The sequence below is a fragment of the Belonocnema kinseyi genome, chromosome 5, assembly GCF_010883055.1.
Source record: "Belonocnema kinseyi isolate 2016_QV_RU_SX_M_011 chromosome 5, B_treatae_v1, whole genome shotgun sequence".
Lineage (NCBI taxonomy): Eukaryota > Metazoa > Arthropoda > Insecta > Hymenoptera > Cynipidae > Belonocnema > Belonocnema kinseyi.
The window spans coordinates 78,670,416-78,686,131 of NC_046661.1; the positions used below are offsets into that span (position 1 = coordinate 78,670,416).

Here is a 15,716-nt window from a genome sequence, read left to right on the forward strand (position 1 = left end):
CTACAAATTAATAAATTATCCTGAATTATTTAATGGGCGGTCCCTTTCGAAATTTTTGGAAATACTTTCCAATTTTCCCTTAAAATTTATTTCTCAAATTGAAAAATTACTTGACATTTTTTAGGAATCTTTAAAATTTTTTTGATTCTCTTGTCATCCTTCAAAATTCAGTTTTCTTAATTTTTTTTTAAATTCTGCAAAATAAAAAAAATTGCTGTAAAAATCTTCAGCATTCTTTTTCCACACATTTCAAAATCTTAGAAAGTTTAAATTATTTAAAAAAATAAAAAATAGCCATTCGAAATTTGCAAAGAAATCTTTAAAAACAATTTATCTCCTCGTATCTTTCAAAATTATTCAAAAGCTTAGAAATTGTTTTTGAATTCTTCAAAACAATTATTTTCCTCTAATTTAATACCTCTTATCTCAATAAAAATTCTGAAAAAGTTGACGAATTATAGTGAAGTAGTAAAATGTTAAGAACAAAATTATTTCCCAATATTAAACAATTATTTACATTTAAATTGCTCTCTTTTATCAATAATGTTTAGTAATATGCACAATAAACTTCATGATAAAATAAAATTGACTATTTGGGCATTTTGATTCATGAAATTAATTAAATAATTAATATATAAATAAACTAAAAACTCCGATATTTGGTAATATCACTTTAGGTGGAAATTGTTTCCATTAATGTAATTAAAAGTTGATTACAAAAATACAAAAGACTCCTTGATTCGAGGACGAAAAAATAATTTTTGGTTCCTCTGTGAGGAAGTAAATATATTTGATAATTAATCACAATGATGAAACAAAGTGTACATTAAAAATTTTTTTTAAAAAAGTGGAAAATACGGTGATTGTACAATTAAAAAATATTATCCCAATTAAATGCTTTCATAAAAATATTATTAGGTGTTTCATTAAAAGTTTAATTAAGATTTAAAATTGTAACTGAAATAGGGTTTCAGTTGCAAACTCTCAAAATTCTATCCGCGTAAAATTAATTTATAAATCGGGGGAAACTCTCTAATGATATCTCAATGATTCCAAGTTTCTGCTTTGTACGTATATATCAGTTCCATGTAATCAGTTTACGAAATAAACCCGATTGGACGTTTCCTGAAGCGTTTTTAACGTATTCAGCACGTGCGACTGTTGAAGGCAAAAACCCAAGTCGTTAGAACTTAATGAATCGTTGAAGGCTTGTCTGCTGTATTTATAATTAGACATTTATACAAAGACTGATCGATAAACCTTTCTACCATTCTTATCTTCCACCAAAACTCTGCTAAGAAATTAATAATAATATTACTTAAAATGTGGTACCTTATTGACAATTATCAAAAAAATTAATAAATTTAAAATGAGAATGTTAAAAAATACAATGATTTTTATTCTATTAAATATTTGGAACGTGTTATTACCATTTAAAGATGTTAACAACCGAACTTTAAAACTTTTAATTAATAAAAATTTTGATGTTAAAAAGATTACTTTTAAAAAATGTTTGGAGAATAAGAAAAAATCTGCCTCAGCGCGGATTTGAACCAAGAACACCACTAATCATGCGTGGAGCGCGTTAGCCAATTACGTTACCCAGGCCTCAGCAGATCTTTTCTGGTTCTCCTTTGCTTGTTTTACAAAAAAATTATTTCCCCGAAGTAATAGTTTTAACAACGAAATTTTAATAAATTGGGAAATAAAAAACTGGGACACTAACGTTTTCAAATCGTAATAAAATCGACAATTTAACAATTATATTAGAATTGTAGATATTTTGTTGTGAATTCCTTTTATTTTGTAGAAAATTAATCTTGTTGATTGCAAATTTCCTTATTTAGTTTAAAGTTAAATTACATCATTCAAAATTCATTTTATGGCTTGAAAACCCATCCCTTTGGTTGGAAATTTAAATAATTATGACAAATTCGTTGTTTTTTTTAATGAAAATCAAATTTTTCAACTGAAAATTCAACTCTTTTATTTCTGGTCGAAAATTGATCGCTTTTAAATTAACTTTCAACTATTTGGTTAAAGGTTAAATTTTTGTTTGAAAATTCGTCTTTTGGTTTGAAAATTCATGCATTTTTTTGAAATTTTGTCTTTTTTGTAGAATTGTTAACTACTTGGTTGAAAGTTAAACTACTTTGTTAAAAATTAATTTTCTTGGTTGAAGATTCAACTATTTTATTGAAAATTCGGTAAATTGGGTTTGAAAACTAGTATTTCGTAACTAATAATTCAAAAATTATTAAAATAAAATAAAAATAGTTCAAAATTGATTATTTTAGTTGCGAATTCAACAATTTAATTGAAAATTTAATTATTTTGTTCTAAATTCGTTTTTTTTGCGAAATCTACTTTTTCTCATGAAAAATTTGATTGATTCAAAGTTAAATTACTGTGTTGCATTTAATATTTAAAAATCCCTCTCATTGGTTGAAGATTTAACTATTTAATTTAAATTTGATATTTTTGTGGAGAATTTAACTGTTTTGTAGAAAACTCGAATCTTCGGCTACAAATTACATTTTTGTATTGAAAATTCAACTGCCTGGTTAAAATGTAACTGTACGTTAAAAATTCTTATCTTTGCCGTAATCTTTTCCAATTTAAAATCAATTCTTTTCTTAAAAATTCATTTTTTTAGTCGGAAATTGTATCTCTTTCGGTAGAGATTTGATCTTCTTTAGTGAAAATTGCAACCTTTTAGTTAAAGATAAATGCATTTAGGTTAAGGATTTAACTATATTATTGAAGAATCGTATTTTTTGGTTAAATTCGATTGTTTTTTATTTAAAATTAAAAACATTTTTTTTTGTAATATCAACTATTACAATCTTTGTTGAGAATTTATCTTTTGAGTTAAAGTCGACTGCTTTTGATTTGAAATTTTTTTATTGTTATTGAAAATTCAACTACTTGGTTAAGGGTTGAACTTCTTTGTTGAAAATTAATTTTATTGCTGAAGATTCATCATTTCAGTTGAAAATATACATATTTTGCTGAAAATTCCATTATTTGTTAGGAATCCAATTAATTTAAAAAAAGTAAGTGCATTGTTGAAAATTCGCGTTTTTGAATTAAAAATTCATCTTTTTCGTAGAAAAGTTCTTAGTTGAAAATTCAACTGTCTTCTAACTAATTCTTCTATTATGATCTTCAGATGTTTTTTATTTAAAACTGAAATCTTTTTTCGTTGAAATATGAAATTTCACTGTCTTCGTTGAGAATGGATCTTTTTGTTTAAATTCGTCTGATTTTGAATTAAAATAATTCTTTTCTGATTGAAATCTCAACTTCTTGATTTAAAGTTGAACTTCTTAGTGAAAAGCTCATTTGTGTTGATGAACATTCATAATTCTAGTTGAAATGTCAACTATTTTCTTTACAAATTGGTCCCTTTTCATAAAAATTCAATACGATTGTACATGACACTATTTGATAACAATTTAATTTTTTTTTAATTCAACTATTTTATACAAAAGAAATAATTCCTCCTTTTCTTGAAGTAAAAGTCGTGAAATATTCTCGACTCGCGTTCCATGTAAATAGCGTTGATTTGTTGGAATAAGCCAAGATTTATTTGGAATTCATTATTAATTCTTTGGAATTCACTCTGAATGCTTTTAAATTCTTTAGAATCCCGCCCAAAAGAAATTAAGTTGATAATAAAATATACCCGAAGAGAAAATAAAAATCGGGCATATTTTGTCGAAAGGAAATACTCGAATAATTAAATTTTCAAATAAATTTTGCTGTCTTACCTGTTCCAGACATGAGACCATCCCTGAAGAGTAAATATTCCATGGCAGTTGCCCAATTAAGTGGAGTTGTGTCTGTGTCATTTATAGTATAAGTGAGAAGATAGGCAACATGATTGTGAAGATTTTTTCCAACTCCAGGAAGATCACTGACTACTGGAACTCCCACAGCTTCCAAATCTTCTCTTGGACCAACTCCACTGTTTAGAAGTATTTGTGGCGAATTTACAGCACCTAGATCATTGAAACAAATTAAATTTAAATTATCACTATCCCACTTTTTATTTTTAAAAATCATTAAAAAAACCCTAGTCGCGAAGTGGGGGAAGTAGGTAAAAGGGGGAAGAAGGGATTGGAAAAACTGAAAATTAGGGGAAGTAAAGGTAGTGAAGGGAGGGAAACTGAGTGGATATAAGGAGAGCGGAAGGAGGGAAAGTGAGGGAGAAGTGATGGGAAATTAGGAGAAGGGAAGTAGGGAAATGAATGGAAATTAGGGGTGGGGAAGTAGGGGAAATAGTGAAAAGAGGGGAAGGGAAGTGAGGGGAGGGGTAGTAGGATAGTGTGAGTGAGTAGGCGAGGGGAAGGGTGCTAGTATGAGAAGCGAGAAGTGGGATAGCAGGAAGGTTTGTAGTTTATGATAAATGGAAAAGATATGAAAAAACCGACGAAAACTGCAAATATAAATTTTCATAAAGGAAACCATTATAAAGAAAAATCAAATAAGTGTCAAAATAAAAGATTCTTAAGAAAGGTTAAAAGGAAGTAAAAAATGCTATATACCTCCACTAATGACGACCTCCTTTCCGACAGAAACTCGGTGTAATTGTCCATTATGAACGAATTCAACGCCCACTGCTCTTTTGTTCTCGTCAAAAAGAATTCTGGTCGCTGTCGAATTAAGCATAATGTGTAAATTATGGCGATTTCGAGCGGGTCGAAGAAAAGCTCGAGCTGTAGAAAGTCGAGAGCCATTTCTTGAGGTAGTTTGTGCTATGGCGAATCCGGTATGAGATCTTCCATTCAAATCTGCTGTCTCATAACCTGTGCCAATCATAATTAAATAAAAATTTACAAATAGTTTTTCGGCTATTTCCCTCTAGCCCTCTGTCCCTCCGTATCTCTGTCCCTCTGTCCCTCTGCCCCTCTATCAATCTACCTCTCTACCATTTTATCCGTTTAACCCTAAATCCGTATGTTTCTCTTTCTGTCTTTCCCTCTTTCTCTCTTTCCCTATATTCCTCTGTCCACCTAGCCGGTCCCTATATCAATCTACCCATTCATTACTCTATCCGACTGTCCTTTAATCCATCTTCCCCTCTATCCTACTATTTGACTGTCCATATGTTCATTTGTCCTTCTGTCCCTCTATCAATCTATCCCTTTATCCTTCTAGGCTTCTGCTACTTTGTGTCTCTATCCCTCTATTCCTCTATCTTTATATTTCTCTGTCCTTCTGTATCTCTGTCCCCCTGTTCCTTTGTACATCTTTCCCAATATCCTCCTGTCCATCTTTCTCTTTGTTAACCTGTAACTCTACCAATATATCCCTCTTTTCCTATTTCTCTCTATCTGTATGTTCAGCTGTCCCTTACCACCTCGCCCTGCCCACCTCTGTTTCTGTCTCTTATTATATATATCCCTCTTTCTCTCTCTTTCCCTCTTTCCCTCGTCCTCTGTCTCCTTGGTCCCCCTATCCGACTGTTTCTCTATCCATCTATCCCTCTGTCTGTAATTCTATCCATATATCTTGTGATTTCTCTGTCCCTCTGTTCCCCCTCTCTCTATCTCTCTTTCCCTCTGCCTTGTGTCCTATTATTCCCTACCCTTGTCCGCCTTTGCCTATTTTCCTTATTCCCTCTTTCCTTCTACCTCTCTCCACCTCTTTCCGTCTGCCACTGAGTCTTTCTGTCCCCCTTTCACTCTTTCAAATTTTTCATCTTTTTTTCTTCCTCTTTTCAATTTTCTCTCTCGCTCTTATCTCACATCTCTTTTCTCTACTCCCTGAACCGTCTAGACTCTAGACTCTAGTCTACTATCGGCGAAAAAATTCGAGTCCTCTGGCTTTGAAGTTTTATAAGTATGTGAAGGAAAAATGGTAGGTTAATGAAAGAGGTATCATTTTAAAGGTGCAAATGTTGTACGTTAATGAGCCGAAAAGTAATATTCCACAAAATTATTTGTAGCTTACAGATTTGAAAATCTGATGAAAAGTAAGGAAATTTGATAGCTTTTCAAACCAGTGAACTTTGAAGCATAGTTTTTTATTGAAAAAATAATAGGAAAAATCTGAAAAAAAATCATGGTGGACATTAAACATATCCGAAGAGATTGCCGTCAAAAAATTTGCAAAATATGAATAATTGTTCGTTTTTTGTGAATAAATATGCGACCGCACTATCTTCAGCCCTGATGAAGATAAGGAAGTGATTTAAATTGGAGGTAATTAGTTGAAATATCTGTAATAATTAAAAATTTGAAGGAAGTATGTGCTTCTTGTTGTCTTCGTACAAATTGCGATATTTGAAGTTATTTTTTTATATAGGAAAGCAGGTGCGAGAGCCCAGCGTAGTGCCGTTTTTTCAGGGGATCATCCTCGGTTTTCCTCACTACAGGGAAAGCGTTTGAAGGCATGGTTGAGGCTCGGAGGCTTAAAGTTAGGTAAGTTGGGCTGAGGAAAACCGAGGACGATCCCCTGAAAAAACGGCACCACGCTGGGCTCTTGCACTTGTTTTCCTATATAAAAAACTGATTTCAAATATCGCAATTTGCACGAAGAAAACAAGAACCACATACTTCCTTCAAATTGTAAATTATTACAGATATTTCAACTAACTACCTCTAGTTTAAATCACTTAATTATCTTCATTAGGACTTAAGATAGTGCGGTCACATATTTATTCACAAAAAACGAACAATTATTTGTATTTTGCACCCTTTTCGACGGCAATCTGTTCGGACATTTTTAATGTACCACCATGAATTTTTTTAGATTTTTCCTATTATTTTTTCAATAAAAAACTATGCTTCAAAGTTCACTGTTTTTAAAAGCTATCAAATTTCCTTACTTTCCATCAGATTTTCAGATCTGTAAGCTACAAGTAATTTTTTGGAATATTACTTTTCGGCTAATTAACGTACAGCATTTGCAACTTTAAAATGATACCTCTTTCATTAACCCACCATTTTTTCTTCACATACTTATTCAACGTCAAAGCCAGAGGACTCGAATTTTCCAGCCGATAGTAGTCTAGTCTAGCCTAGTCTAGACCCACAGGTGAAACCTCTTGAAAGTTTTTTTGGTAAAACAGTTACTGGGTCTAAGACAAAATGGTACTTGAATACGAAATTTCCTTTAAAAATGTTAAAAGTCCAAAGAGGAATGGAAGCACTAAAATTGTTATATTTCATTTTTGTTTAATTTTCAAAAGAGCTCATGGCACTTATGTCCCAAAAAGTACTGCTGAAATAGAATTAAAGTACTAAAAAGTTCGAAATATTTCATGCTTCGCCAAAATTTTTTTGGGACAAAAGTAGCCGAGAAGTCTCACTTAATTTCTTTTGCAGGAGAAGTTTTTTGGAATAATTATAACGAAAAAGTCCTACTTAATTCTTTTAAAAGGTTTCTTATTATTATTATATTCGATTTGTTAACTCTAAAAAAAATCTTAAATGAGACTAGTAGTAGAAATTAAATAGAACTTCTCTGGTCAAAATTTAGAGAAAATTATATGGGACTTTTCCGGTAATTTTGTTTTTAGAAGTTCTGTTCAAAATGAGCTTATTTTTAACTTTTTCTAGCACTTGAGTTCTAGCTCTTTTCTCCCAATGATTATTCAGGACTTGAAAAAATAAAAATATAAAATAAGTACCACTTTATTAACACTTTTGTCCTAAAGAAGCCCTATTCTAAACAAAACAAAATGAAGCGTGACTTTACGGCATTTTTGTTCGATAGAAGTTATGGTTAAACGGGACACATTTTGAATTTTTTGACACTTAATATTTCTGCAGTACTTTTTTGGGACGTGAATTCAATCAGCACTTGTCAAAACACTGAAAAGATTGAACTTTTCTAATACTTTTGTCTCTACTTGAACTTTTAAACATGTTTAAGAAAATTTCGTACTTTATTACGAATAGGTAAAGGTTGAAATGTTAGGGGTCAAATGTGAAAGGTTAAAAGATCGGGTTATGTGTCAAGAGTCGAAGGTCATAAATAAAATGTCAAAGGTCAAATGTGAGGTTTACATGTCAAGAGTTAAAGCTTAAGGGTCAAAAATAAAGGGACCATATTTCATAATATATAAAGGTCAATCATCAGATTTTTAAGGTCAAACATCAGATTTCTATTGGCAAACTTCATATGTCTTAGGTTAAACGACATATGTCCAAGTTCAAACGACAGATGTCTAAGGTCAAATGTCAGATGTCTAAGGTCAAGCACGAGGCTGTAAGGCCATGGGTCAAAGCTCTGTGGCCAAATGTGAAAGGATAAAAGAGACCTGGTCATATGTTCAGGGACAAAGGTCAACCTTCAAATGTCAAAATTCAAATGTGAGAGACATATATCAAGGCTAAAATGCCACGGATCAAAATCAAAAGGGACATACTTTAGGATTTCAAGTTCAAACATCGAACATCAAATGACAAAAGTCAACTGTGGAAAGTTATAAGTGACCTGTTCATATCTCGAGTTAGAGGTCAACTTTTAGGGTAATAAGTCAAGGGTAAAATGTCAGGGATCAAAATTCAGGGCACAATATGTCCGGATTTAAAGTTCAATGTTCAAACGTTTCAGGTCAAATATAAGGATGTAAGGCCAAGAGTGAAAGGTTGGGGGTCTAGAGTCAAAGCTCGGGGGTCGAAGTTCATGTGGTATGAAATCAGGTTATAATATATTTATGATATTTTCAAGATGAAAAAGATAAAAAAATGTACCTAATTCTTTTCCGGCCTCCACAAGAGCAAAACTCAGGGGCGGATGATATGGAAATTGGGTGACTGTGAGGGGCCCTCCCACTCCGTGATATCCATAATCCATATCGTTGACCTGATAATTATCCTCGCTTTTGATGAAATAAGGAAGGACTTCTTGATAAGACCATCCGGGATTTCCCATTCTTGCCCAGTCGTCGTAATCTTTTCGAGATCCTCTCATGTACATCATTCCGTTCATTACACTCGTACCACCTAAAACCTGAGAATTTGATCATTTTAGTTTCGATTTCATTGGGTGGAATCTACTTTTTTATGGTCAAAAAATGTTTTAAGTTTTTTAGACAACTGAAAATTGTATGATACCGAATAATTTCGTTTTTATTTTTTCGAAATTTTTAAAATTGCTAATGGGATTTAGAAAAGTTATACAATGTGGCAAATATAATGTATAATATTTATTTTGTTTATTATTCACAATAGCATTTGTAAAAACTAAATAAATTTTAAATAAAATAGGACGAACGAGGCGAGGTAATTAGAATATTCTTTTTTATTCGAGATGGAAATACTTGCTTTTTTAGTTGATCAGAAATAAAATTAATTTGTGAAATGACAAAATGGCGGTTGTTTTTATAAAATTATTGAAACTGGATCTAATCGCGCTTGTACTGGATATCTCGTGATTTCCATTTTTGGTAACCCACTGCTTCACATTAAAAAAAAATTATTTTTGAATAATATAATTTTTGCATTTTTTCAGAAAGCTGAAAATTTAACATATTTAAGTAAAGCTTATAGATATAACTCTTAAAATTGTTCAATATTTAACAGAGTCTTAAAACCCCAATTATTCAAAAATCAGTATAGTGTATAGGCATCTGCAGATGAAAAATTTAAGTTTCAACAAAGAAAAATTATTTTTTACATAAGAGATGAATCTTCAACTAATAAAATGAATTTTTAATCAAGCATTTCAAATTTTAATTAGGTGGTTTAGTTTTCAGACAAGAAGTTCCTTTTTTGAACCCAAGACTATGAACTTTTAACCAAAAAGTTCAGTTTTACAGTTTTACAATTGCAATTAAAAAAATTTATTTGAAAAAAAGTCTTTTTTAAAAATAGTTCAGTTTTCAACTAAAGAAATGGGTTTCAAATAATAAAATTACATTTCAACAAAGTAGTTAAACTTTCAATTAAATGGATGAATTTTCAATTAAGAATGTTACATTTTTTACCAAAAAAAAGAAGAATTTTCAACCAAATGGTTGAGTTATTAACTAAAAAGGAGCAATTTTAGCCAAAAATGTATTATTAAATTTAACAATAAAGACAATTAATTTTTTAGTATATAAAAAAACAATTTTTAACAAAATAGTTCAATCTTGAACCAATTAGAAGTTGTAATCAAAAGAGATGAATTCTGAAAGCAAAGTTCTAAAAAAATTTTTTAAAAACGAGAAAAAGGGTAAGTTTCTTGAAAACAGGTAAAAAAAAATAGGATTTCCTTTAAGTCACAGATTTGAACTTCTTTAAGTTGGGTAGACCTTCAAATTGAAATTGTTCAATTTGAACACATCCAATTTCAGATTGCCTAATTTTTCAGTGAAAAAGGAGAAAAAGGGAAAGTTTCTTAATAATAGTGGAATTTTGAAAATTGTTAATTTTTTATTTCCACCATTCGGAAAGCCTCAAACTGACAGGACCACTGGAAAATATCAAAAAATAAAATTCGCGATTAATAAAATTCCCGAATAATAAAATTTCCGAAAAATGAAATTCCCGAATTACAAAATTTCCGATTGACAATTGTCGAATTATAAAATATCCGAATTACAAAATTTCCAAATTGAAACAATTAAAAAAAGTTTTTCATAAATATTATTTACTTATTAAAAATCAAATAATCGAATATTTTGAATAAAAAATTGTATTGTTAAAATTTTCGATAATTATAGTTTAAATTTAAAATAACAATAATTGAAAAATATATTTCTGGACGAAATTTTTAAAAAATTATGATTATTTAAAATTCAAATAAAAATGTAAGAAAATTTAAACCTCAAAAATATTTTTTTCTTATAAAAATATTCAATTAATTTATTTATAATAAGTAAATAATATTTATTTAAAAGAAATAAATTTTTAAAATTCGGAAGTGTTTTAATTCGCAATTTTCTGTCGGAATTTTTTTTATTTGGGAATTTGCAATTCAATAATATTATAAACTGTTCGACAATTTTATTTTTCGGGATTTTTCAAGTTCGGTAATATTATAGACTGTTCGGGAATTGTATTATTCGGAAATTTCCCAACACCGAAATTTTATTATTCGGGAATTTTATTATTAGAAAATGTTATTATCCGGGAATTTTCCAATTCGTTAATATTATAAGCTGTCCGGGAATTTTCCGAGTCGGGAATTTTATTATTCGGGAATTCTACCATTCTGTAATATGATAAACGTTTAGGGACTTTTATTATTCGTGAATTTTTTATTGAGGATTTTTTCAATTCGGGAATATTATTATTCGGGAATTTCTCAATTCAGTAATATTATAAACTGTTCGAGAATTATAATTTTCAGGAATTGTATTATTCAGGGATTTTCCAACTCGGAAGTTTTATTATTAGGGAATTTTATTATTCGGCAATTTTATTTTTCGAGCTTTTTCAATCGCTTCAAATTGACTAGATCTAAGGCAAATTGATAGACTTTATTCTTAAAAGTTTTTTATTTTAAAAAGAATGTTAAAAATGCCATTTATTCCTAAGAATACTTAATTGAAAATTGTACAATTTGAAATTTTTCATTTCAAATTTAAGTAAAAAAAACAGGAAAAGAGGCAGTTTCTTGTGAAAATTAAGAACACAGAGTTCTTTAAAAAAAATTAATTGCGAACATCCAAGTTGCCCAAGGATTATTAAAATAATTACATTTTTAACTAAAGAACCAAAGAAGCAAGAACCAAATGGTAGAATATTTAATAAAAAGAGATGAATTCTAATCAAATATATAAAAGTATACTTTTCAATTAAAAAATTTCAAACAAAAATTGTTGGATCTTCCTATAGGGTTCTACTAATTCAGTTCGAATTTTAGTAAAAAAAGAGGGAAAGGGGGAAATTTTATGAAAACAGGGGAAAAAGGAGAAATTTGTTTAAAGAAGGAGAAAATTGCTCAGTCGGTAATAGCTTCTAATTTTGAATGACTTTCAAATTGAAATTGTTCATTTTAAAATTGAAAATTTCTTTAATTAATAATTATTTTCGAAAATACTTATGCTCTTTTTAAATACCAGAATCATACATCCTCAAGACTTAAGTAAATTGATAAATATCTAACAATGGAAAAACATAAAGAGGTGGCCAAGAGCAAATTAATCATGGGAAAAGACTATAAATACCAACTTTATTGCACCCTGACGGATCATTTACGGAACTTTTACCATTATAGACATTTTTATACATTCAGTTGCTGATTCAAGATTACTTCCTCGAACGGAATGTCATTACATTTTATAATTGTTTATAATTTATGATTCACATTTTACATTTTACGATACTTCGAATGGAAGTTTCGCTTTTCATTCAAGGCGAAAAAGTCGCCTAACTAATCATTTCAGTGCTCTTGACAGTTATTCGCCAAGCTAATTACCTTCAAATTACAGACCGGTAAAAGTGCGAAATCGAGTCTCATGCTTGGGTATGAAGCATTGAGTTGTGGAAATATTCTGTCGAAATTCCGACTTCAGATGAAAGTAGATTCATTATTATTATCCGAAAAATTCTTTAAATTATTACTGGGAGCCAGTCAAAAATTTTTCTAATTTTTAAAAACAATTTTTCCACCCACTCCCCTCCGCACCCTTTTGGAGAATTTTCAAACCAAGAAGAGTAAACTACAACCACAAAAAGTTTTATTTTAAACCCAATAGTTCAATCTTCGAGCAAAAAAGACGAATTTTTTTAAGATAGTTAAATTATTAACCCGAAAAAGTACATGTTTAATAAAAAATATAATTTTCAATTAAATAGTTTAATGTTAAAAAATAATTTCGAACCCAATACTTAAAATTTTAAATAAAGCAGACAGAAGGGCAAAGATAAAGATTTCTCATGAAAAAGTGGATTCTTTTTTTTTAAGTCAAGATTTCGACTTGAAATGAAAGTCAATTTAATATTATAACACAAAAATTCTTCTAATTATTATTAGGAGCTGTTCAAAAACTACTTTATATATACACCATCAAGCCATTTCCCTTTCGGGGTAGGCGTGACTCAATCGGTGGGGAAAGGAGTAATGTGTGGAAGGGATAGAGAATTTTCAGATTGATCCAGAATTCTCGTGTTATGTAAGGTTCCTCACTTTGGTCCATTAGTGGCCAAGGTCTTTTATTTCAGGCGTCATTCACTCTACTGATACTCTTCTTATTAACTATTTGCCGGCATACTTTCCTGTCGTGGCATACTTCTCTAGCTTCTTTTATGTCCATGCATTTTTTCATGCATGCTATCGTGTTTCTGTGACTTCTTATGTCTCTTCTAACTAGGGTCTCATTCACACATTCTAAACCTTATGCTATTTTCAAAAGTCCCCTCCCCCTCCTTCCGCTTCAGAGAATTTTCAAACGAAGACAATTAAACTTTAACTACAAACAGTTGAATTTTTAAACAAAAAGTTCATTCTTTAAGCTAAAAAGATAAACTTTTTTGATGACACTTGAATTATTCACTAAGAAACATGAATTTTCTACAAAAAATTTGAATTATTTATAGTATTTAACGAATTAAATTATAAACACAATTGTTTAATTTTTAACTAGATGATTGAATTTTCAACATTCAAAGATGGGATTTCTTATTAAATCCATTATTAAATCAATAAAAAAAGTTGCTGTTTAAAATAAAAAAGATTTTAATTTCAAATAAAAAACAGTTTAATTCAACAAAGAAAGATGAATTTTCAACAAAACAGTTGCATTCTTAACTAAAATAGATTAATGTTTGACTAAAAGGATCAATTTTACAACCATATTGTTAAATTTTAAACGAAAACAAATTTGTTGTCAATAGAAAGAAAAATGAGCCAAATTTTTGAATTTTCGATCCAAAAAGACGATTGTTCAACTGTTTAATTTTCAAATAAAAAAAGATGATTTTAGAAAAATAAGAGAGACAAAAAAAAGAATAAATTTTAAACAAGCATTTGCATTTTTAATCAAAAACGTCCAATTTCTACCTAAGGAGATGAATGTTCAAACCAAAGAAATGAATTTTCAACAAAAGAGTTGAATTTCAACCAGGAAAATTTTTTATTCAATAGAGAACAAAATTGCAATGAAACTTTTTAATTTTCAGGCCGAAAAGGGAATTTCTCTATGAATAAATTGAATTTTCAACCAAGAAAGAATTTTCAGTCAATAGACATAAAAATCACATTAAATTGTTTAATTTTCATGTCAAAAAGACAAATTCTCTACAAAAAAGTTGAATTTTGAACCCGAAAATATTAATTTTCAATCGAAAAAGCTAATTGTCGTTCGAATAGTTCAATTTTCTACTAAAATAATAGTATTTTTAATCACAAAAGAGGAACTTTCAATAAAAAAGTTGAATTATAAAAGTTGAATTAAAAAAGTTGAATTTTCAATCCTAAAATTTGAATTTCGAACCAAAAAGTCAATTTTCTATCAAATAGCTGAATTTCTTACAAAAATTAAAAAAATTTTGAAACAGAAAAAATTTAAAAAAAAAAGTTTAATTTTTAAACCAAAAAGAAGAATTTTCCACAAAAATTTAATTTTCAAAAAAACACTTAAGTTTAACCCAAGTACTTGAATGTTAAACTAAAGCGATAAATTTTTAAATAAAAATTGGAATAGTTAAATTTGCAATTCAAACAATTGATTTTTGTCAAAGAAAACTTATTTTTCAATCACAGTGATAAATCTTTAACTAACTAAATACATATTTAACAAAGAATTTGAAACTGTACGAATTTTCAACAAAATAGTTGAGTTTTCACTTAAAAACGATTAATTCCAGCAAAAATGGATCATTTAAACTGCCAAAGAAAAAATTACTTATCAATAAAGAAAAAAATTTTTTAACAAACTAAATCAATCTTGAAGCAAACAGTAGAATTTTTAACCAAAAGAGATGAATTCTAAACCAAAAAATATAATATTATACTTTTGAATTAAGATGAAGGAACTTTTAAACATGGTTAGATTTCTTAATAGGTGCTATTAGTTTTCATTTCTTCAAGCTTTTCAAAAAATTTTTATTCAAATTTATATTTTCAATTTGTTAGAATAAACGAGGCTAACTTAAGAGAAATTTATTTTTAGGATTATCAGAAAGGGAAGCGAATACTAACTTTTCCTCTAGGCCAATAGCACTTCCGGTCATCTTTATTAAGACAAGCTTCATCTTCGCTTTCGGTCTTATATTGCCAGTCGATGTCAGTTCCCAGAAAATTAAAAAAAAAAGATGGAATTTGAGTTCCAGTTGGTTCGTCCAATCCTGCTTCGAGCAATAAAACAGAAAATCGATTTTCCTCCGACAATCTCGATGCCACTGTCGCCCCTCCACTTCCTCCTCCTATCACCACAAAATCGTACCTGAAAAAGAAATTTTTTGGAAAATTATAAGAAAAATTATTCGTGAGGACGTCTTCTTTTATATTAAGGTATTGAGCAGATATTTATAAGTAAATAGTTTGATATTAATTCTTTTTTGTCTGCTTATCTTATGTTGAATCAATACATTTTTAAAAATATTTATTTTATTTTTTAGTTGTGAAAAAATAACTTTAGCTCCGCTGGAAATCGAACGCAGGTCTTTAGATTGCCGGTGTGGTGCTACGAGGATAGTTCAATAAGTCCTTAGAATGAAGTATAAAAAGAATTTTTTTTGGGTAAATTTTTTTTTATTTTTCAACATAATCTCCTTGGAGCTCTATACACTTGGTCAATCGCTTTTCAAGTTTTTTTAATCCTTCAGAAA

The 15,716-nt window shown here is 29.4% G+C and overlaps 1 protein-coding gene across 1 annotated transcript in view; it reads right to left on the reverse strand.

The window, feature by feature from the left end:
• The window catches only part of LOC117173229 (glucose dehydrogenase [FAD, quinone]-like), a 68,121-nt gene that overhangs the window by 25,740 nt on the left and 26,665 nt on the right, over window positions 1-15,716 (reverse strand). Inside the window, exons 3-6 of the mRNA XM_033361691.1 lie at window positions 15,088-15,331; window positions 8,709-8,967; window positions 4,551-4,811; window positions 3,774-4,004 (exon numbers count right to left, since the gene is read on the reverse strand). Of these exons, the coding sequence (XP_033217582.1) occupies window positions 3,774-4,004; window positions 4,551-4,811; window positions 8,709-8,967; window positions 15,088-15,331 (995 nt within the window). The remainder of the gene's footprint in view (window positions 1-3,773; window positions 4,005-4,550; window positions 4,812-8,708; window positions 8,968-15,087; window positions 15,332-15,716) is intronic.